The sequence below is a fragment of the Mesoplodon densirostris genome, chromosome 1 (assembly GCF_025265405.1).
Source record: "Mesoplodon densirostris isolate mMesDen1 chromosome 1, mMesDen1 primary haplotype, whole genome shotgun sequence".
NCBI lineage: Eukaryota > Metazoa > Chordata > Mammalia > Artiodactyla > Ziphiidae > Mesoplodon > Mesoplodon densirostris.
In genome coordinates, this window is record NC_082661.1 from 175,424,836 (window position 1) to 175,449,959 (window position 25,124).

At 35.3% G+C, this 25,124-nt stretch overlaps 2 protein-coding genes and 1 non-coding gene across 5 annotated transcripts in view; 2 read left to right on the forward strand and 1 right to left on the reverse strand.

The window, feature by feature from the left end:
* ADK (adenosine kinase) overlaps nt 1–25,124 on the reverse strand; it is a 514,633-nt gene that overhangs the window by 295,870 nt on the left and 193,639 nt on the right. The window lies entirely within an intron of this gene.
* Nucleotides 13,537–13,609, forward strand: TRNAR-CCU (transfer RNA arginine (anticodon CCU)). The gene has a single exon. It is a non-coding gene; the product is annotated as a tRNA-Arg (tRNA).
* LOC132485351 (proteolipid protein 2-like) lies at nt 17,354–17,852 on the forward strand. The gene is given in 2 exon segments (XM_060091868.1): nt 17,354–17,414; nt 17,417–17,852. Coding segments are annotated over 2 exon segments (456 nt in total). The 3' UTR covers nt 17,812–17,852.

The window sequence follows — 25,124 nt, forward strand, 5'->3', positions numbered from 1 at the left end:
ATAGGCATCCTTGGAAGTAATGTAAACTGCATTTCTTAGTGCGGATTGATAAACATATGCATTTAGTAATATCATAAGATTAATAAGTAGTACTATACCCAAGAATTGGGAATTTATGAATAGTACCTAATGTTTACCAACAAATAAATGCTTAAAAAAATAAAACTGAGGAAACCTGTTTATTTATTTATTTATTTATTTATGTGTGTGTGTGTGTGTGTGTGTGTGTGTGTGTGTGTGTGTGGTATGCGGGCCTCTCTCACCGTTGTGGCCTCTCCCATTGCGGAGCACAGGCTCCGGACGTGCAGGCTCAGCGGCCATGGCTCACGGGCCCAGCCGCTCCGCGGCATGTGGGATCTTCCCAGACCGGGGCACAAACCCATGTCCCCTGCATCAGCAGGCGGACTCTCAACCACTGCGCCACCAGGGAAGCCCACCTGTTTTAAATATAATGAAAATTAGAAAAGATATGGATCAACTGTCCAAATTTCAACTAAAGATAAAAACAACTAACTAAATTATAAAAGAAAAAAAATGAGACAGTGCTGAGTTAGAAGGGCTAAATATCTTAATGAAAAAGTTGGGCAATCCTAAAAATCCTTCTAAGGACAATATACCATTTTTGTTCCACTTCTGAAAATTCTGTGTAGCAAAAATGAATCTGGCACATATGAAAAGAATTACAGGGCTTCCCTGGTGGCACAGTGGTTGAGAGTGCGCCTGCCGATGCAGGGGACACGGGTTCATGCCCCGGTCCGGGAAGATCCCACATGCCATGGAGCGGCTGGGCCCGTAGGCCATGGCCGCTGAGCCTGCGCGTCCGGAGCCTCTGCTCCGCAATGGGAGAGGCCACGGCAGTGAGAGGCCCACGTACCACAAAAAAAAAAAAAAAAAAAAAAAAAAAAAAGAATTACATAACACCATCATGTGAGATTTAATCCCAGGAATGCAAGGTTGGCTTAACATCCCAAAATCAATTAATATAATAATCATATCAATAGCACAGAAAACAAAACTCACATGATTATGAGAACAGACGCAGAAAAAGCATCTGGCAAAATCTAACACTGTTTCAAGTTAAACACACTCAGCAAACTAGTAATAGAAGGGAACTTCCTGCATATAATAAAAGGCATGTAAGAAAAACCCACAGTAAACAACATAGTGAATGACAGGATACCTTTGCCCTCACACGAGGAACAACACAAGGATGTCTAATCTCACCACTTCTCTTCAACATTATACTAGAGGCCTAGAGGTGTTAGTCAAAGCAATTAAGCAAAGTAAATAAATAAGTAAATAAATAAATAAATGTCTTCCAAATCGGAAAGGAAGAAGTAAAACTCTCTATTTGTAGATGACATATTTAGTACATAGAAAACTCTAAAGAATTCACTGAAAATATTAGAACTGATAAATGAGTTCAGAAAGGTACAGGAAACAAGATCAATATTTAAGTAATGAATTGTGTCTCTATACACTTGCAATGAACAATCCAAAAATGAAATTAAGAAAACAATTCAATTTACAATAACATCAAAAAGAAAAAATATTTGGAAATACCAAATATTTCCTTTAACGTGCAAAACTTATACTCTGAAAATTCAAAACACTGTTGAAAGAATTTAAAGATTAAATAAATGGAAAAACACCCCATGTTATGAATCAGAAGACTTCACACTGTTAATACCATCAATAATACCTATGTTGATCCTAATTAGAGTCCAAGCTGTATTTTTTGTAGAAATGAACAAGCTGATTCCAAAATTCATGTGGAATAGGGATGGGGGAGGACCAGGGAGTAATAACTAAAGAGTATGGGGTTTCTTTTTGAGGTGATGAAAATGTACTAAAATTGACACTGGAGGTAGCTACACATACCTATGAATATACTAAAAACCATGGAATTGTACCCTTTAAATGATGAAATGTATGGTATGTGGATTATAGTGCAACAAAACTATTTTTTAAAGTAGAATGAGAACAAAGGTTTAAAAAGTTAAAGGACAGTTTAAAGGTACCAAGGAGCAGTAACATTTATGCTAAGTATATGTTTTACCGTTCTTTAAGTCTTCAAAAATTTGAAAATACACATATAGCAACAACTAACCACAACAGCACAAACCTGAGCATACTGGTCTTGCACTGCATATTTCTGTACTAAGGACATTCATAAATAAACAACTGTCAAACAATTTTCAATAAAATGACAGCCAAATAAATAAATATACAAAACTCCAAGAATAGTTACTTGTATTATGTAAGCAACTGCATGACATGGGGAACTATTAGGAGAGCTAACACATTGTGGATTTTGCAATAAGTAAGTCCAAACACATATAAAACTCTGAAAAGGGCATAAATAGACAGCAAAACAAATGAACAAACAAACAAAACCAGAGACAGCAAGAAGCAAAAGTAATAATTTCAAAAATTATTTCAATGTGTAAAATACACTATGGCAAGTATAAGAAATTTTGGCAAAAGCATAGTAAAAATTAAAATTTAAATGATTTTTGACATTACTTTGAAAAGAAAGTAAGACAGACATTACTTTGAATATACTTGTGTTAGTATACTACCAAAGAGAAGGGAAAAAACTGTAAGTAAAAAACTGTAACTTTGGATGTCACAAAGGCTACAGCACAAGAAAATGAGGACAAATGTTCATCAATCAGGTCGTCATAAAATTTCTCTCATTCTAAATTTCTGACATAAAGGATAATAGTAAATGTCTAATGAATAGAGTTAATTACTAAGAAATATTTTTTATGGAAGAAGGTTGACTATTTTTTTTAAAGTATTTGAAAGACAGCGTCCAATGTTCTACAGATCATACTAATTCTAGTATAATTATATTTTGCAAATGGACAATTAAATATTGATTAAATAAATTGCTCCTATAAAAATTTGCCACTCATTTTAATTTTTCAAAATTATGTACTTATTTAAAATTGGTAATACACAGCATGTTATAAAAATGATTAAAACAGTAAGAAAGCACATTGAGTGGAAAAAAATTCTCCCACAAATAGTAATTCCTTAGTTTTCCTCCACTGGTTGCCAGTTTTATATATATTCTTCCTGAATTTCCATTTCTATTTTAGTTTATTTCTTGACTCTATTTTGATTCCCTGATGTTAATCTATGTACCTAGATTATATATATACATTGAAAGTATATATCCTAGATTTTCCAGAATAGTCCATATTTCTATTCACTTTATCAAAGCAAATGGGACATATGCCCTCATTTTCATAAAAGATCTATTTGCCTACAGTTTTGAATAATAACTTTCAGAGTTCCCAAACTAGGAACCAGAATACAGCTTCTGAAACCTGGTCTAAAAAATATTTTAAGGGACTTCCCTGGTGGTCCAGTGGCTAAGACTCTGTGCTCCCAATGCAGGGGGCCTGGGTTAGATCCTTGATCAGGGAACTATATTCCACATGCCTCAACTAAAGATTCAGCGTGCCTCAACGAAGATCCCATGCCCCGCAACTAAGACCTAGTGCAGCTAGCTATATATATAGATATATAAATATTAAATATTTATTTAAATAAACAAATATTTAAATGAATAAATATTTTTAAAAATATATTTTAAGAATGAAAAGTTATAGGTGCAGAAATGAAAACTGTCATACTTCTCAAACTGTCAAAAAATATGTGGGAATATAGGGAAACAACCAAGTTTTTCTCATATAATATAAACAATGCAAAATTCAGATACATAAAGAAACACTGTAAACATTTCTTTAGATTATTAACCAGTATTTTATACCGTTTCTTCCCCTCATACCAAAAAAAACCTATTTTTTCTGGTCAATAGATCTGAATCCTAAAAATTACACTTAATAAATATAAATTTATATATATATATATTTTTTAACAAACCAAAGACAATTTATAGTAATAGAATGTTAGTATCAGCTCAAATAGTTTAAATTCCCTCATATGTAGGTGAAAAATGGCTCTTCAAAATGGAAGGGAATTTCACCAACTGGTTTAAAAATAACAGTGAAATAAAGAGCAAGAGACAAGACTACTTACTGTTGATCTCTGGGCTTCCTTCAATATAAAAGTATTATAAAGCAAAGAGCAAGCCAGCATTGATATAATAAAGGAATCTCCACTTTAATAAATCATTTTTTTAGGAAAAGGAAATCTGCAAAATCTGAGAAAGCAATTTATCTTCAGGTGAATAAAATGAACAGCAATTGATCTTGTACCCAGGGAGTGATTCTTCTTCTACCAGTTACAAATACCTCTCTGTTAAGCATCACTAGACTAGGTTGGGTGGTCTCCTGTTTTAACTAATTGATTCACATATTTAAGATTTAGGATGTATTCTGAAATTTTATGCCAAATGCCACCGCCTCAGTTGGCTGATTAACTTGCCCATTATCTGGTCACTTTGTACGTCTGTAAAATGAATCCAACTTGGTATAGGAGCATACCTGAGTAGCACCAAAGACAGATTTGGGGGGAAAGAGGAGTGTCAGAAGTAAGACCTCCACAAGAAAGTCACATTTAAGCTGAGACATATGAAATGGGCACAAACTGGTCAAATGAAGGAAAAGAATGTTACAGGAAGAGAAAATTACATGTTTATATCAATGAGATGGGTCACCACCAAAAGTTTCGATTTATAGCCTAGAATTCTGAAGACATCATAAGTGTTGTCTAATATAGTCTATAAAGGAGTTCATTTAAAAAATAAAACTATTCTAATTATATTTGCAATCTTGAAATTCTGTGAAAAGGTTAAAAAAGTAACAACCACTGGAAAAATAGTTTACAAAATTAATTTTCATACAATTAGTTTCATAGTCTTTTAAGCCCTAACTTTAAAAAAAGTTTAAGTACATAGCATGAGATTATTCTGTCATGAAGAAATAATCAGCTTAAATATAAGACGAAAAGAATGTCAATAAATAGAACATACTGAGTGACCAAATACTAATTTTAGATTCACAAGAAGTTGCAAAAATAATATAGAAGGCTCCCACATTACCTCCTCCCAGCTTCCCCTAAAGATAACGTATTACATAACCATAGTCCATTTTCAAATCCAAGAACTTGACATTGGTACAATACTAAACTGCAGACCCCATTCAGATTTCACTAGTTTTTACATGCACTCTCATTTCTGTATGTGTACAGTTTATGAGATCTTATACGCTGTATGGGTTTGTGCAACCACTACCACAATTAAGATATAGAACTCTTCCATCACCACCAAGAAAGTCCCTTGTGCAACTCCTTTACATTCACACTATCTACCTTTCACCTTCATCCTTAACCTCTGACAACCACTGTAATGTTTTCTAACACTGTAATTTTTTTCCATTTCAAGAACATTATACAATTGGAATCATACAGAATGTAAATATGTGCAATTGGCTTTTTTCACTCAGTGTAACCCCCTCGAAATCCATGCAAATTGTCTGTAGCAATATTTTATTCCTTTTTAAAGCTGAGTAGTATTCCATTGTACAGATGTATCACAGTTTGTTTATCCATTCACTTGTTGAAGGTTATTCGTATTGTTTCCAGTTTGGGGCAATAACAAATAAAGTGCTATGACTATATGTGTAGCAAGTTTTTGCGTGAACGTAAATTTTCATTTCTCTATGGCAAATGGTCAGGAATCTGACTGATGAGTCATGAAAATGTATGTTCAATTTTATAAGAAATGCCAAGCTGTTTCCAGAGTGGCTGTGTCATTTTACATTCCCACCAGCAATGTATGACAGATCCAGTCATTCTGCATTCTCATCAGCACTTGTTACTGTTATCATTTAAAAATTTTAGCTAATTATCACATATTCTAAATTTGCACTCTTCTGATGGCTAAAGATATTAAAAATGTTTTATATGCTTATTTGCCATCTTATGTATCCTCTTTTATCATTTAACATTTTAACATTACCTGAAAAGGGAATATACAATATTTCCAAGTGTGTACTTAATAAGCTCTTTTACATAGTATGACAAGGATAAATATACAAAAAGTTAATGAAGCTTTATGAATAAAAAGTGGAGACAGACACATAAGTACAGAAAATATAATCTAATTTATTTAGAAAATATTATAGGGATCATTTGATTAAAGCTATTTATTATGATAACACTGAAAAGGGACTTAAAAGTCATAGGGCACGCATCAGATGCTGTCAGTGCCCCTCCCATATCCTTTGGACCTAACAATTTCCCCTGGCTCCAGGTTTCCAAAAGCTAGAAGCTTCCTCTCTGTGCCAGAGGGATTTTCTCCTGAACTGGTGAAAGCTGCTATGCCCACCTGGGCACTAGGCAGGTGCACAGCCTTCCAAATTGCACTCCACAGCCAATAACAGGAAATATACTTGCATTTCCAGTGAGTTAATTCTGAAATTGATTTCAACACTGATTTTTCTCAAAATTTCCCCACAGGATAAAGCCCCAGTAACTATTGTGGTAGTTCGATTAATGACTTTTTATTAGCTGCTTTGTGTTCCCTGAATCACCTCCTGCCACCCTTGCCAAAGTTACCTACATCTTCCAAATAGGCTATTTGTTTTAAAATCCTTGTTCTAGGTTCTGCTGCTGGGAAGACCTATAAAAATTAAACCACCCGCAAAAACAAAATAAGTCTCATTAAAAATAAAAACATTTAAAAAAAGTAGTGACAAAAAAGTAGTGACAATAAGATGTATAAATTTTCCTTTATTTAATTTTTCTACTTATTACTATTAAATAAAGTCACTATTACAAAACTCTTCAACTGTAAGTTAACAGCACTTTGCATATTGAAACAATTTCTAATATGTACATTAAATCAAAATTCAATAGTGAAAATTTATAGATGCTTATGACTACAAATGTAAGAAATTTTCAACCTGTGAAATGTAATAATTTCAACTTCTAGATTCAATGTAACATGATTATAGAGACCACAGAAAACAAACACATCAAGGGTTATTAGAAAGCTGCAGTAATCAGGGCAGCATATTGGAGACAGGATAGACATATAGATCAATGGAACAGAACACGTAGTACAGAAAAACAACCATATAATTGATTTTTGAAAAAGGTACAAAGGCAATTAAAGCAATTTTAAGACTTCAGGAAAGGGTACTGGCTGGAACAAGTGGATACCCATATGCCAAAGTGGGAATTAAAAAAAGAACACTGTTCCATATCTCATCCTACAAACACAAAAATTAACTCAAAATGGAACACAGACCTAAATGTAAAAACTAAAACTATAAAATTTCTAGAAGAAAATATAGAAGAATATCTTTCTGACCCTCAATTAGGCAAAGAGTATCACATAAAAACATTATCTGTAAAAAACAGACTGATAAATTGGTAAAAACTTCTGCTCATTGAAAGATACTGTTAAGAAAATTAACAGACAAGAATATAATGGGAGAAAATACTTGCAAATCATATATCTGACAAAAGACATACTCAGAAAATATAAACAAATCTCAAAACTCAATAAATAAAATGAACAACACGATTTTTTAAAAAGATCTGAACGCTGCTCTGAAGAAGATAGCAAAAAAACCATAAAAATATATTCAACATCATTAGGAAGTGTAAATTAAAACAATGAGATACTACTTTACCCCTGTTACAGTGAATAAATAACAAAAGCTAACAATACCAAGTGCTGGCAAGAATGTGAAGCTAATAAAACTGTTCATACACTGCTGGTGGGAATGTAAAATGATACAGACACTTAGGCAGTTCCTTATGAAGCATGTGATCCAGCAATCTTACTTCTAGTGGAATGAAAATGTATGTCTGTATAAAGAAACTTATACAGAAATGTTTATAGCAGATTTATTAGTAATCACCAAAACTGGAAACAATCTAAATATTCCTCCATTGGGGATGGATATACAAGTTGCAGTACATCAACATGACGGAACACTATTCAGCCATAAAAGAAACAAATTACGGATACTCAACAAAAAGGATGACAATCTCTGATGCACTTATGTCAACTAAATGAAACAAGATTCAAAAGCTATGCACTATATGATTCTATTTATGTGTGTCAGGAACTCAAGTGAGTTGGAGAGAGGCGAGCTGCCAGGTTTCAGAGTAGTCGATTAAGACAATAAGCCAGGGAATTCCCTGGTGGTCCAGTTGTTAGGACTCTGTGCTTTCACTGCTCAGGGTGAGGTTCAATCCCTGGTCGCGGAACTAAGATCCCACAAGTCTCACAACAAAACAAACAAACAAAAAAGACAAACCAAGGTGAAAGTAATAATTAAGTCTTTCATCACTTACTGTGATACTATAAGAAAGACGGTAAATCGGAGAAAGTGTCAGCTCCCCACTGCTCCACTTTCCCCCAAGGACCAGTATACTGGTCAAGGATCAGGTGAATCTGCACAGATGCAGGAGTTGTTTCACTGCCAAGGGAGCCCCCAAAAAAGGGGTTTGAAGTTTTAAGACCCTGGGTCTGGGGTAAGATGGAAGCTGGGGTAAGCTAGGTGTAGAATAGTATTGAGTTCTAAGTCACAGTACAGAAAGGTATCTCCAAAGTTCTTTGTCAATTCCCTAATAAAAAAGTCTTGACAGAGGCATCTAAGCCAGGCCTCAACAAAAGCCCCAGATAAAGGGGCCTCCAAATGAAGGTGCTTGGGCTAGGAATACTGACATGTGTAAGAGCGTAACTGGACAGGTGGGATGAGTCCTTGACTGCAACTCCCTTCAGAGACAGCAATTCATTGGCTTTACACCAAGTCTGGTGTGGGGAAGCCAGCTTTCCCACATAAACCCCACCAAGTAAAACCTTTGTAGATCTCTATGATTGGCCTGAAAAATCACACACAGGTTTTTGGCCAGGAGCTAGATTCATCAATATGAAACACTGGAAAAGGCAAAACTGTAGAAACAGAAAACTATGATATGGAATTTGATTTTACCTTGTTTTAAAAGCTAACAACAACAACAAAAAGGTCTGATGCTGATACACAGACAAGGGCAGAAGACACGAGACCCCTGGATGAAAGGCAAAAGATAATATTTTACTCAATTCAAGGCACACAATCATGGGCATATTTGCACCAGTTCCCCTTGCCCCAAGTCCTATGCAGGTAACAGGATGGTTCAGATAGATGCTATGCATGCACTCACTGGGTTTGCACTGGCAGGTGAGGAACATAAAGCTTGGGGAATCTACCAATTTTATAGCAAACAGTAACTAAGTCTGCTCTTTGTCTGGGGAGAGACAGTTACCTCATGTTTTAAGTCCACCAGCTATATAAATAATACTGAGAAATGTCCTAGGAAAGAGAGCAGTCAGAGCCTTACAGTCTTGGCACACCAAACAAGGAGGTCTGTCTCTGCCAACAAAAACAGAGCAGTGATCGCTAGGAGCTGCGGTGGGGGAAAGGCTGACTACAAAAGAGCACAGGGGAAGTTTTAGGGTGCTGGAACTAAAACATATCTTGCTCCTGGTAGCGGCTACATGACTGTGTGCTTACGTCAGAACTTATACAACTGTACATTAAAAAGGTCAATTTTATTTTATGTACGTTACACCCAAATTTTTTTATGCAAAACAATACTGGGGGAAAAAAGGTAAATCTTCTAAAAAAGAAAAGGAAATGATACCTAGGACTTTGTGGAAACATCCCCAGTGGCCTTTTCTCCATATGTCTTCTTTCGACTGCCAACTACTTAACAATGTTTCCAGCATTCATTTAAAGTTAATAAATTAAACACTTTTAGATATATTTAAATCACCTATTCAGATTTATTAAATCAGAACTCAGTTTCTAAATTTCTTGGGTTTTACAACAATTTCTGAGAAAGAAAATAGCTTAAATTTGTAAAATAAATTAAAAATATAGTTCACTGTTGCCTTTCAGCTTTCTAAATTAAGATATCCAAAATACAATAACATTTAGCAAGCTTCCCTTCACCCTCCCTACCACCAATATTAACTGACAAATAATAAATTTTCAAAATCATTAAATTGCCATTGTTCATGTTTCTCCTATTGACCAGTGATCTGAACATTCATTCTAGTTAAGAAGGTTTTTAATAGAATGTAACATCTGTTTTATGTTACATGGGAGACAGCAAAATTCTTCCTCTCTGACTGGATTATTAATGGTCGTGCCTTCTACGGAGTTATTCTCTTCATCCACATCCCCACACTAGCTCTCTAAAGTGCAACATACCCCCTGATGTAATACATTTTCCTGCTAACTGTACAATACTGTAGACACCATAACTTTAATGTGACATGCTGGTATTTCTTTTTTAAACCACAAATGCATTTCTTATTCTTGATCACAAATTTAAATTTCCTGTATATTCCCAGCCCACCAGGCATTTTTTGTTTAAAACTGCTGAATAAAAATAGATGAATTCAATTTTTTGACTTGTCATCTCATTTTTTTTATAGACCTCTCTCCAACTCTTAGAATGGAAAAGTGAAAAGATATTTCTTTTTATCCTTTTACTATTAAATCAACTTAAGCTTAAAACACTGCAAACTACTTCTACTCCTTAAGAGTGATATAAGTCCAGGATACATATAAAATTATTTAAAATAATATGTTTGCATTAAATTCAAGACAAATACGTTTAATAAAGGCATTCTTCAAGTGTTCATCTCTATAAGCATTTTAATATGAATATCTTTTTGTTTTTATTTTTAAAAAGTCCTCAAATTTGACATATATTCCTCATTTTATTTCTGAGGTTTACATCAAGATTTGAGACCATCTTAACATTTTACTGATTAAAACAAAAATAAAATAATATGCCAAAGGGAGTTATTGTTGTATTTCTACTACCTTCAGTTTTTTCTTGTATAATATTTTGTCCTTTATGAATGAATTCTGACAAAATTGAGATAAACCACATAACTACTAATGATTCTCAATTAGTTCTTCAGTTCATTTCCCTTGCCTAATTCTAAGAAAACTACATATGGTTTAAACCACTGGTATTTTTTGCTTTCTGCCAATACACAAACCATCTTTTTTTTGTGTTGAAAACACTCCCATGAATAGTTATAATAGTCTCCAAAGAGACCAGATGGTAATAAACACTAGAGCAGATTTGGAAGCTAACCATAAATTTACCTTTTCATAGTCTCACCGTCATAATATAGTTCTTTGTGCTTATACCATTAAAAAAAAATACTGGTGATAGAAACAATATGAGTATACTTTGCACTTAAATAAAAAGATACACAGTAATGTTAAGGTCTTTCATAACTACATATACCTCCCTCATTTCATATTGTTATCATCAACAATTTTTAAGAGAGCATCAGCTTGATAGAGCATGACATTACTAATGACATTATATAGTAAATTTTTACATTAGCAAAATTACTATTAAAGTAAAACTCAAGAAATATGATCCAGCTAAAGGCAACAAACGATTTCAAAGTTAAAGAAATAGAAATATAGGCTAATGTTACATAGAATTACCACTGATTTTTATTTTGTTATTCTTCTGGGATATTAAATTATTCTGGCTTTCCTACTTCAATTGAAGTAGAATGACTTAAATAATCATTTATCAATATATTTTAGAGTATCATATTTCTGAGAAATAAAAATAAAGAATGGTTTTCAAAACTAGAAGCATGATACGAAACTTTCAAAACACATTGTGGTGTATAAGATTGAAATTCAGGCACTTTCCTGCATCTGTAAAAAACAAAAATTAGCCCAAGAATTAGCTTATTTTTGTACTTTTTGATGTAAGCTACAATAGTAAATTATATTAACTATATTTTCTGTATGCATTGTAATATAGCTATCTGTAATGTTTCTGGTATTAAATTATTCTTATAGTTCAAAGCAATGAATATATAAAGTCACATGGCAATGGAAGGATAGAGACAGAAAACAAATAGAAATAAAAATAAGAGGAAAGAAAAAAGTATGCTTAAATAAAAACAGGAAATATGAAAGGAGGGTGGTGGGGGAGAGATTGCAGAAAACCAGAATAAAAACAATGTCCAAAAGGTATTTATCTTTTTGTTTGCTACTGTAAATGAGGTTTATAGTTTATCCCATCTATTAATTTAAGCACCTAAATATTTTAATTTTAAATCCACCTAATTTATTAATTCTTTGTTTACAACAGTATTCATTCTATTGGGGTTTTCCACAACAGACTCAACAAAGGTAGTGTTAATTTTATTTCCCTATTTTATCTATAAAATATGATACTGGCATTGGAGTTGAGAGAGACAGATTCTACTAAGAAAACATATATCTATTTTCTTTAATGGAAGTTGTTTCAGCATCTCCATAGAAGATCCTATTTCTCTTTTGTTTTATTGCTATGAGAACAAATTACAGATTTTGTAACACTGAACCATCCTTGCATTCCCAGAATTAACTTCTCAACTTGGTCACTGACAATTATTAATGTGGTACTAAATTTATTTCCAAATATTGTATTTGGGCGTTTTTTTCACAACAGTCAAAAACAGTATTAATGGGCTTCCCTGGTGGCGCAGTGGCTGAGAGTCCGCCTGCCGATGCAGGGGACACAGGTTTGTGCCCCGGTCCGGGAAGATCCCACATGCTGCGGAGCAACTGGGCCCGTGAGCCATGGCCACTGAGCCTGCACGTCCGGAGCCTGTGCTCCACGACGGGAGAGGCCACAACAGTGAGAGGCCCGCATACCGCAAAAAAAAAAAAAAAAAAAAAATAGTATTAATCTACACTTTTAGTTTTATGCTTGCTTATTTTTCTTTCTGCTATCCTTGTTGGGTTATGGTATCAATGGGAGACCAGCTTGAAAGAAAAGAATCTAGAAGGGGTTTTTTTCTCCTATGCTGCTCAATGGTTTAATTATCTTAGAATAATCTGATGTTCACAAGTCTGGTGTATTTGCCAAGTGAAGTCACCTAGGATTTTTACTCTTGTGGAGAGGAGGCTCTTTGATAATCTGCTCTATTTCTTATATGAGCATTACACCACACAGATTTTTCTCTTTTTAGAATGAATTTTGGTAATTTATTTCTCTCAGAAAATAGTTCACTCCATCCAAGTAATTCATGTCATCCAGAGAAATGTAAATGTAAACTTTCAATGAGATCTTACTTTTTACACATCATATTGATAAAGAAGATCCTGATTATATTCTGAATTGGTAAGGGTGTATTAAAACAAATATATGGGGCCTCCCTGGTGGCGCAGTGGTTGAGAGTCCGCCTGCCGATGCAGGGGATACGGGTTCGTGCCCCGGTCTGGGAGGATCCCATATGCCGCGGAGCGGCTGGGCCCGTGAGCCATGGCCGCTGAGCCTGCGCATCCGGAGCCTGTGCTCCGCAACGGGAGAGGCCACAACAGTGAGAGGCCCGCTTACGGCAAAAACAAAAAAACAAAAAAACAAATATATGCATTCAGTTCTGATAGAAATAAAAATTCGTAAAATGTTTATGTGGACAAATTTGAGAATTTGTATAAAAACGTACCATGCTTATGCTCTTTCAGCCAGCAATTCTTATTTCTAGGACTAAATTATAAACATACACAGATGGAAGGGACTTCCCTGGTGGTCCAGTGGCTAAGACTCTGTGCTCCTAATGCAGGGGGCCCAGGGTCGATCCCTGGTCAGGGAACTAGATCCCACATGCTGCAACTAAGAGTTTGCATGCTGCAACTAAAGATCCTGCATGCCACAACTAAGACCTGGCGCAGCCAAATAAATAAATATTAAAAAACAAAAACTAAAAAACCTATTCAGATGTAACCTTCTATGTGATTCCCACATAGGAAAATAAAAAGATATACAGATGGAAAATAACATGCATATTAAGGTACTCCTAAAGCATCTTTGTAAACCATCTAAATGTTAAACAGTAAGAGATTTATTAAACAAATTATAATATGGGACTTCCCTGGTGGTGTAGTGGTTAAGAATCCGCCTGCCAATGCAGGCAGCATGGATTCAAGCCCTGGTCCGGGAAAATCCCACATGCCGCGGAGCAACTAAACCCGTGTGCCACAACTACTAAGCCTGCGCTCTAGAGCCTGTGAGCCACAACTACTGAGCCCACATGCCACAACTACTGAAGCCCATGCACCTAGAGCCCATGCTCCACAACAAGAGAAGCCACCGCAATGTGAAGTCCACGCACCACAACAAAGGGTAGCCCCTGCTCACCACAACTAGAGAAAACCCGCGCACAGCAACGAAGACCCAACACAGCCAAAAAAAAATAAATAAATTTATTTATTTTAAAAAAATATATAATACTATCATAGAATGGACCATTACAGCTATTAAAAAGAATCAGCCATATCTATTTCATACTGGTATGGAACAGTCTCCAAGATATACTATTAAGAAAAAAAAATGAAAATACAAAACTGTGTATACAGTATAACATATGCAGAAAATACACATTACTAGATATGCACATAGCTGTAAAGAAATAAAAGATTTCTGGAAGAACACAAGAAACTTGTTACGGGAATCACATCTAACTATGTGAACTGGGTGAGCAGAGTATGGGCACAGGAGGAAAATCTACTTTTCCCTACATACTCTTGACCTTTTAAAATTTTGGACTTTGTGCCTCTTAGTAATCTGTTGCTGTCAAACACAGTGAGTTAAAATAAGAAACATAACATTATATAGCTTTTTTTATGGGTCAGGAATTTGGGAGTGGTTTAGCAAAACAGTTGTGTCTCAGGGTATCTCATTAGGTTATGGTGATTGGGGCTGGCTCCTGCACATGGCTAGCATGTTGGTGCTCGTTGGTGGTAAAAGACTTTAGTTCGTTGTCATGAGGGCCTCTCCATAGGCTGACTGAGTGTCCTCATGACACAGCAGTTGACTTTCTTATTATGGGCATCCAAAAGAAAACAATGTGGAAGCAACAATACCTAGCCTCAGAAATAGCCCATCATCAATGCCACACATCAATGCACATCATCAATGCCACACACAACTCTAACACATTCTATTTGTTAGAAGCAAGTTACTAAGTCTGGGCATATTCAACAACAGGGAAATTAGGCTCTACCTTTTAAATGAAAGAATGTCAAAGAACTTGAGAGAGATACTTTAAAAACCAAAACATGCATATTGCATTTTCATAAATACAAATAGAGTAACATTAGAAAATTAAATTAAAAGATGCATTTAATTCTGTGGAAGACAAACTTTTTTTTTTGGCTTCATCACACGGTTTTGTGGGATCTCAGTTCCCCAACCAGGGATTGAACCCAGGACATCAGCAGTGAAAGCACCGAGTCCTAACACCTGGACCATCAGGGAATTCCCAACAAACTTTTATCATTAACCAAAAGGATGACAGAGAGTACTGGGAGATTTAACTTTTATGAAATGACAACACATACTTCAATCCCTACATTTCTATGTAACATCCCACCCATAACACTATACTTCTGAGAAGTCCCAGTAGGCAGAGCAGCAATTTAATAAATGTATAACTAAAGGACTATTTTGAAAATGGCTCTCAACAGTGCAATATATCAATGTGTACCACCTATTCATATAAATATGTTGTGAAAACACTGAGAAATTAAATTATATAATCTTTAATGATGATGATGATACTGAAGTTTAGTAACATCTGTGATAACGATTTCATGTGCCAGCACCTTACCTAGTAGTACATACTCTTCCTTTTTTTATTTTGCATTTCACCCTCACAACTCCAAGTGTACAGTGTGCATTTTACAGTGTACAAATGAGCAAACGGAGGTACAGGAAGGCTAGGAAAACTTGCCCAACGTCATCTGCAACGAGAAGTTTGTCATGTATTCTAAATATATGGTTCCCAGAACTAAGCACCACATTCAAGAAATATACTGTTCTTAGCCCATTTTCCTTCATTTGGAATAATCCTTTTACATTATTTTCCCTAAGATTGTGTTTTGGTGGCTCTGTAAAACTACATGACACAAACTGAATTTACTTTAAAAAAACAAAGCAAACTGTTTTCTCCCCCAAGTTCTCTAACTGTAGAACTATGTAAACACACAGACTCACATACAACTGGAAAACAAAAAAGGTTACTGTCATTTTTTCTTTCTTTACATTTCAATTTTCTAAAATGTGTTCTAAGGTTAACAATTAAAACTATTTTAAAAATGTTAAGAAACCCTACAAATAAGGGGGTATGAGGGTTGAAGTATCAACCTGCCACAACTTCCTACATGAAAGGTTTGATTACACATAGAAGAGCCCAAAGGCTGAGCTTGCTACTTCCACCTACTATACAGTCACTCCAAAAGTACAAGCCCTATCAAGTCAGCTTTGTACATGTCCCCAGCAATGTACATTACTTGTAGTCACTGATGCTATAAAATTAACCTTCATCCCATAGGGGTCTAAAGGAGATGGTTAAGAATTGATAGTTCCTGCTTTAAAAAAAAATGCAATACGGACTACGTTATTACTGACTACAATCTTTCACATTTAGTATAATTTTCCTCAGGGTAGGATTAAATCTATAAGTTTGGGGAAGGGAAAATGACCTACTCTAAATAATTTAAAGTACTGCTCTATATCCTTAGACTTTCACCATTTCAGACAATGACACATTTATATGAATGCTTCACAGAGATATTACTTTTTGGTTCCCCAGTATTTTTAGATAAATCACATGGTTCAAATATTACTTTCCTATGTGAGTTGTATTAGTCTACCTGATGAACATTTCATTCAATTTTTAATATAAGAGAAGGTGACGGGAATTCCCTGGTGGTGCAGTGGTTAAGCATCCGCCTGCTAATGCAGAGGACACAGGTTTGAGCCCTGGTCAGGGAAGATCCCACATGCTGTGGAGCAACTAAGCCCATGCCCCACAACTACTGAGCCTGCGCTCTAGAACCCCCAAGTCACAAGTACTCAGCCCATGTGCCACAACTACTGAAGCCCGTGCGCCTAGAGCCCATGCTCTGCAACGAAAAGCCACTGCAACAAGAAACCTGTGTGCCGCAACTAGAGAAAGCCTGTGCAGAGCAACAAAGACCCAACGCAGCCAAAAATAAATAAATTTATTTTAAAAAAAAGAGAGAGAGAAGGTGACAACTGTTACATAAAGCACGAATCCCTAGTGGTCCATAAATATGAATAATTACTATTCTGAACATAACTGAAAGTAATCTGATCTATCTAATGAAACATTATTTAATTGTTATATTTGCATAAATTGTATGCCATCTTCATAAAGGACTATAACTGGTATTGCTTTCATAAAATCAAATCTCTCCCTTCGCCCAGGGGCCCCCTTCCCAGTCAGATGGCGGGCAAGATGTCTGGGTGTGCACCGTGCTCGAACCTACAAGCGAGCAGATCCTCCGAGCCTCTCAGGACTCCGGTCCACGCCATGGTGGATTCCGAGCGCCTCTCAGCCCCCGGCTGCTGGGCCGCCTGCTCCAACTTCTCACGCCCCGACAGGGAATTCTCCTGTTTGCTGAAATTATATTGTGCCTGGTGATTCTGATCTGCTTCAGTGCCTTGACATCAGGATACTCCTCCTTGTCGGTGACAGAGATGATCTTTGCTGCTCTCTTCTTTGTCGTCTACATGTGTGACCTGCACACCAAGATACAGATCATCAACTGGCCTTGGAGTGATTTCTTCCGAACCCTCGTAGTGGTCATCCTCTACCTGATCACCTCCATTGTTGTGCTTGTTGAGAGAGGAAACCACTCCAAAATCGTCGCAGGGGTACTGGGCCTAATCTCTGCATGCCTCTTTGGCTATGATGCCTACATTACCTTCCCCTTGCGGCAGCAAAGACATACAGCAGCCCCTACTGACCCTGCAGATGGCCCAATGTAGGTGAACTCCCTCCATTTCTCTCAGCAACCTGCAAATAACACCGCCATTGAAATAATTCCTCCCAGCCCACAACTGAGGTAAAAGTGCCTTTATCGAGAAAATTTGTCTTCCAGCCTGCCAATCAACTTCTCTGGGTACGGCCACCTTTATGGGTGTGCCTAGGTTCCCATTCCTTCTGCAGTATCCAAACGGAGACACCAGTTCTGCCTGGACAATACCCCCACCTAAGCCACAAAATGACGGAAGAGGGTGCCTCAGATTTCAAGACTCCAGGCCCCAGGTTGTAACCCATTCCAAACAACCTCCTCAGTGTCCGTGTGTGTGGGTGGGGGTGGGGGTGGGGGAAGGGGGCTCTGTGGAGGAATAAATAAATAATAAGCAGATTATTAGGGGGAAAAAAAAATCAAACCTCTTTAAGTTTCTTATTCTGCCAGATCTCAAATTTTTAAATCCTCAAAATTTTCATAGTTTTCTGTTACATGTTGTTAAATCACTTCTAAATACACAAACAGTAAACGGCAAAGTTCTTCAATTTAACTAGACACCACATGCAATCAACCTGCTACGCCTACCAAGAACAGAGCTTCTCAATGGTCAGCTAACTTCCACCCATCCATCCAATCTTCTTCTCCCTTATTTGACGGAGAAGGGGGCTTTTTGGTTTTGTTTTAATATTTATTATTTATCTATCTATCTATCTATTTGGCCACGCCAGATCTTAGTTGCGGCATGCGAGATCTTTAGTTGTAGCATGCGGGATCTTTTTAGTTGCGGCACGTGGGATCATTTAGTTGCAACATGTGAACCCTTAGTTGCAGCATGCGGGATCTAGTTCCCTTACCAGGGATCGAACTTGGGTCCCCTGCATTGGGAGTCAGAGCCTTAGCCACTGGACCACCAGGGAAGTCCCTTCTCCCTTATTTGAAAAGCCCACTGCATAGCCGTTAATTTTCACATAGAGACTTCGTGAAAGAAGGAAATTATAGCTGTCATGATGGGATGGACAACAATTACTACCAAGTAAGGTCTATGAAAATGAGGCCAAGCATTGTATCACTGAATACTGGATTCTAAATGCTTTACATGGGAGGGATCCAGGTAGCACAGTAGAATGAGATAAGGTTCCTTAGGTCAATTCTTCATTTTACCTCACAAACTCTGTGTATACATGCATACATATTTATCTTTAGGGTCAAACATATACATAGTTTAATTTCAAAAAGAGAAAATATACCTCATCCTATTTACCTTGCACTTATTTCAAATTTCATTAACAGAAGATCAGGCCTTTCATTCCTAATAATATAAATATTAAACAGGTACATATTTAAATAACTTTATAAATCAATGTGAATACATGCTCCTGAAAATGCCAAAGATGGAATAAGAATATTGACTGGTACAGAAATAAACTTAGAAAATAGGAAGTTACTGGCTCTTAATGGATGGCAACAATGCCTCTGAGGGGGAAAACAAAAGACAAGAAGTGGGGAATGGGGGTTCTCAGTATTTGGTCACCTATAAGCAGCAATGCACAGGATAGTACCTAGGAATCCAGCATTTTGGCTCACTTTCTTACAGTTAAAGATGACTAGCAGGCAAATTAGTAGAACATGGAAAGTAATATCACAGATTCTCAATTTGACAATTCATTATTATAGATTCCAAAAGTTGATAGTGAACTACAATACGCAGACTATATCTATGAAGAATGAAGAGCAATTTCATAAGATTTAAGACAGATGCTTGATTCATTTACAAATTCAAAATTTTTATCAATAAGCTGTTATATTCAAGAGCCTATTCACAAAGTACTGCTACAATAAAAACTGTCTGAAACATTTTCTTTTACATAACTTGAATTTCTTCCAGTGGAATCAAGAACATTTTGCAATAATACTCAACTTAAAATTTAAAAAAAACATTATTTTCCTATACGCTTTGTCTTGGATATTATCAACTAAATTCAGGGCTTAATGGGGAACCTTAAATGATTATCAAATGCTTTAAAATTCCTTATTTATATAGCACAAAATGTATTGTTAAGCAAAATTCAAACCTTTGATTTAAGCCTCAGAAGTTAGCTAAATTGTTCATTGTTCCAAGTAATAATCACAATGTTATTTTATTCAGTATGGTGAATATCTTATGAGAGCATGTATTAAAAAGAATGTAAACATCTTGAATACCAACTTATAAAAGGGTATTCATTAGGGTCCCACATTTTACTTTATCATATCTATTATTTATGTGACAAATCACCATTGTATTACATTACATGTGTGAGTCCTTCAAATCAGAGATAGTTATATAACTAACTTTATATGTAAGCACAGATTTTTAGGACACTTTGAAATGACTGCTTTTACAGAATAAATATAAACTTTTACAACTTCGTGAAATAACACACCAAAAATCAAACCTAACTAAAATAATAATAGTTTAACAGCACAGCTAAGCTTTTTTGATCATTTACTATGTGCCATGAACCTTCCTAGGTAATTTATGTGTATTATCACATTTAATTCTCTTAATAAACTACAAGATTAAAGTGTTTTATCATCTCATTTTACTTGTGAAGAAACTACTGCTCAGAGAGTTGATGGCCACTCAGAGAAGAACCAGGTCTAGAATCCAGATCTTTGCCTCCAAAGATTATACTCTTCATTATAAACTTTGTTTATATCACTGTCAAAATATACCAACACATGACATTAAAAGAAAAAAATTCAATAATTAGATTAAAATAAATACCTATGCTTGTACAGAAATTATACTTTTGCCCTGTCAAAAAAACTAAATAAAATTAATACAAACCAGAGAATCGAGCAGTAAAGAAAAATACAACTTTCTCATATAGGGTTATATTTATTAATCACTTCAATCACTCAAAATATGTTCACTGAAAGTCTTCCAAGTCACAGAGATTATTGGAGATGTTGAGGACACACAGCAGGGAACAAAACAAAGTGCCTGCCCTCATGATGCTTATATTTTAATGAATACAAAACTAATAAAAGAAGGAAAAATATTAAAATAATAAATTACAGCAATAGGCTAAAAAGGGAAAACAATTATGTTACCAACTCAACAACTATTCGTAATAAAATCTGTGAAAATACAAGGATTAGAATTATTCTTCCCTATCATGAAGCATATACCTTTGAGCTATTTCATGAGTTTGTAAATTGTATATTACTTATAGCAATAATTATTGCCTATAAAAAAATCAGAAAATAAAATCTGCCCTGTAGAGACACAAATGAAATCCGCCACCCCCACCAAAGTCAGTTTTGTAATATTTGTAGATTGATTTCATGGACCACACGTATCTCCAATCTTTGAATTCCCCTTTAAATAAATTGCAACATCTTATCTGTACACTAATTAGAGTTAAATAAAATGTTGACATGTGTTCATTTCATATCTAAGAGCCCCATTTTCCCTTTTAGAATGTTAGCCTATAAAAGTACTATCATTATTCCCATTTTACAGAAGAGGAAACTGAAACTTGAAAAGGTTAGGTGACTTGGGACTTCCCTGGTTGTGCAGTGGTTAAGAATCCGCCTGTCAATTCAGGGGACATGGGTTTGACCCCTGGTCCGGGAAGATCCCACATGTCGCGGAGCAACTAACCCGTGCGCCACAACTACTGAGGCTGCATGCCACAACTACTGAGCACATGCACCACAACTACCGAAGCCCACACACTCTAGGGCCCACGTGCTGCAACTACTGAGCCCGCATGCTGCAACTACTGAAGCCCGCGTGCCTAGAGCCTGTGCTCTGCAACAGGAGAAGCCACTGCAATGAGAAGCACACCACAACGAAGACTAGCCCCGGCTTGTCGCAACTAGAGAAAGCCTGAGCTTAGCAACGTAGACCCAATGCAGCCAAAAATAAATTTTAAAAAACAAACAAATAAATAAATAAAATATAAATAAACAAAACATATTATATAAAAAAACGGTTAGGTGACTTGCCCAAGTTTGTACTTGCCCAGCTTTGCTTATTGCACAGCACATTCCCTAAGCCACTACACTGTGCTAAGCTAAAATTTAGACTATTTTGTTTTTTACTTTATCTCAAGTATCTTGTCGCCAAAAGTACCAAAGAAAAGAGAAATACTCTAGAAAAGCTCGTCTTAAAAAACATGGCAGTTGACAGTACCACTATGTAATTTAAATGGTAAACACCATATTCATTGCCCAACCAACCAAACAAATGAGACATTTTTCTCTCCCAGAAAAGATTTGACTTTATTTTTCAGTTCAGATAAATATATTAATTAACAAGACATTTATTTTTAAAAGTTCCTGAAACCTAATTACAAAATAGAATGAAAAGGAATGGAATCAAGGCAAGAATTTTATCCCCTGAATGAAATAAGATCCTGCAATTTGTGGTTTTCCTTACTGAAGCACTTGTTGCTTTGCATTTAGGCAGGAGAGACACAATCTCAAACTATACCCATGTTTAATGTCATACTGCAAGACAATGTACCACATTAAGGTTCATAAGTGTTAAAGGTATGCTTTCTTTCATAAAGTGGATAGTTTATGATGTGTACATGTAGATTTATACTACACAACGTCAGAGCACACCTTAACTACTGAGACAAAACTAAAAGCATGTTTTACTAACAGTGGCAAAAGAATCCCTTAACACAAGATATAAAATAAGGCTTAAAGGACGAAAAGCAAAAAGAAAAGAAGGAAAGAGAAAAGAGGAGGGGGAGATAAAGAAGGAAGAGCGAAAATATAGGTTTTGCTTTACATTAAAGAATCTGATTTAACATAGAAGGATGTCACAAACACATTAAAAATATCCTTCAGGAAAACAAAACACTTTCTTCACCTTAGTTTAGCTACTAAAATCTCTCACAGTCTTATTCAACAAAGAAAAAGATTACCAAAGAAGGGAGGTGTTAATTCATACTTAAATTTTTCAATTGCAAGGAGAAATTCACAATTTTAATAGTCAACTTTATTTTCTAAGACCTAAGTTACTTAAAATTATTCATTAATCTTAAAATTGGCACTAAAAGAAACCTCCTTTTTAGTGACATAAAGGTTTGACAAGACTCTGTGTTATATCACCGTCTGCCACATCCTGCTCTGATATTTATAAATGTAGTTGTGCTATTGACAGTTCTGCAACTGCTCCAGGTGTAAGGCATTAGAAGGGAGAATTCTCTTTGATCACTCCAATGTCGTTTCTTCTCTTTAGATCTAAGCAGTCTGCACTGTTCCCAGATTCTGAGATATATCTACTAAAATGCCTTTTAATCTCTATATAGTTTTTTCAGGTGAAATAGGTCATAAAAAGAGATAATCAGAATAATATTTATTCATACAGGAAAGCCACATAGATTAACTGTTTTTTTTTTAAAAAAAGGTCTATAAAAGAAAACATGAGGCTCTCAATTTTCATCAATTTTAATTTCTAAATACTATGACTTAATTGGAAATGCTACATGGTTCTTATAATACCAACTTTACAATTCTGGGTTGAACATGTTTCTATTCATTCAAACATAATTGTATAAACTTTATAAAAATGTTTTTAGGTACTCAATATACAAAGAGTTTGGGAAAACTTTAAAACACAATTCTGAAAACTGGTTCATTACATGATGTTTGTATGAAAAAAACAATTAAAGCACCCCTCCCCACTCCACACACCCCAGCAGCTATCCTGTATAAAACATAAAAATACTGGCACAAGACAGTTTTCTCAAATTTTCATGAAAAACAAAACAAAAGCTTGCTTAAAATTTCACTAGAAGTTAAACATAGAGGCTTATCTAACTGTGAGAGAGGTGAGAAAGAGGAAGATTGAAAAGTCAATAATGAGAGAACCAGGTGAGGAATTAGAAGTAAGGATATAAGAATTCAAGTGACCAAGAGAAACATTTAATACTTATGGAAGAAAAGAATCAAATCTACTACTGATGGATTTATATAAATGATTAAGGAAGAAAATTTGTCATTAGGAACATATTTTACTTCCTGAAGAAAAATGGAGGAGAGAGGGCTATTTGGCAAGGATCATATACACATTTAGTAGTTTTCAATAAATGATTCAATTACAGCAAAGAATGAATACATTTTATCCCTAAGATCTTTGCTTTAAATGAGAAAGAAAAATATACTTTATTTAGAAAAAATGGCAGTTATTAAAGTAATAAGAAAATGATTACTTTTTATTATTGAATAGCAAATCATAAAAATCCATATAGCCTCAACACTTTGGGGGATGAGAGGAAGAAGAAATAATTGATTCCAACAATGATCTACTTATACTTCAGGTAACAAAGACTGAGAAGGCACTTAAAATATTTGATTAGATGCCCAGAACATATGCAAAAATGACTAATTTTTAACAGGTATAGAACATTAGAAAGATCAGTAAATCAATTTGCAGGAAACTTAATAATGAACTTATATAACTTAAAACAATATAGGAATACCACATGTAGCTGGTCATGAGGCTTCTGAAAAATACGAGTCAGAAAAAAACATATACTGACATGGAGCAAAAAGATATCCAAACACCAAAAAAACTGCTGTCCCTCAGAAGATGAAGGAAAGAGTTGGTTTAATTAGAACTGTATTAAAAATGATGGCTACTTGATTCTCTCTGACAACCTCCAATTCTTCCCAAATTGAAGCAGACTGTAAGAAGTGGAGACAGTATGTGAAACGCTACTCAAATCTAACATATATGGACAAGTCAAAACTGAAGTCCACTAGTGAAGAGAGAGAAATCTCCAGTAAGGAGAGCAATCAGAAGTTTCCAGTTAGAAGACCTGGGTTCTAATTCTGATCTGCTTAGTTACCAACCATGGCATTTTTATCTATCTATTTAATCAGAATCCTTTTCATTAAAATGAGATCACATCTTTTTTCCTATCTCACAGGCTGTTATGAGGCTTTAAAATTTGAGAGAGTATACAATAGTATAAAATAAAGATTGCAAAGAGGTAATACAAGTAAGTTAAGTAGGTAAGGTTTATGAAAACCAATAGCCCAGCATAAGAATAGAAAACAACAGGCCACTGGCCTTAAAACAGAGTGACCAACTTTTTAGAATCCCAACACAGGAACAAATATAACAGACCAAAAAATACATATATAATGATAATTATGGACCAACTTGATGGGGTATGCAGCTCCAAACTCTTTCCAAAGAAGCATTAAAACAAAAATAAACAAACAAAACCCTATCAAGTACACCAACATATGTACTGAAGGAATTGCAGAAGAGAGAAAGGAGCAGAAAAAAATATTTGAAGACATATGGTCAAAACA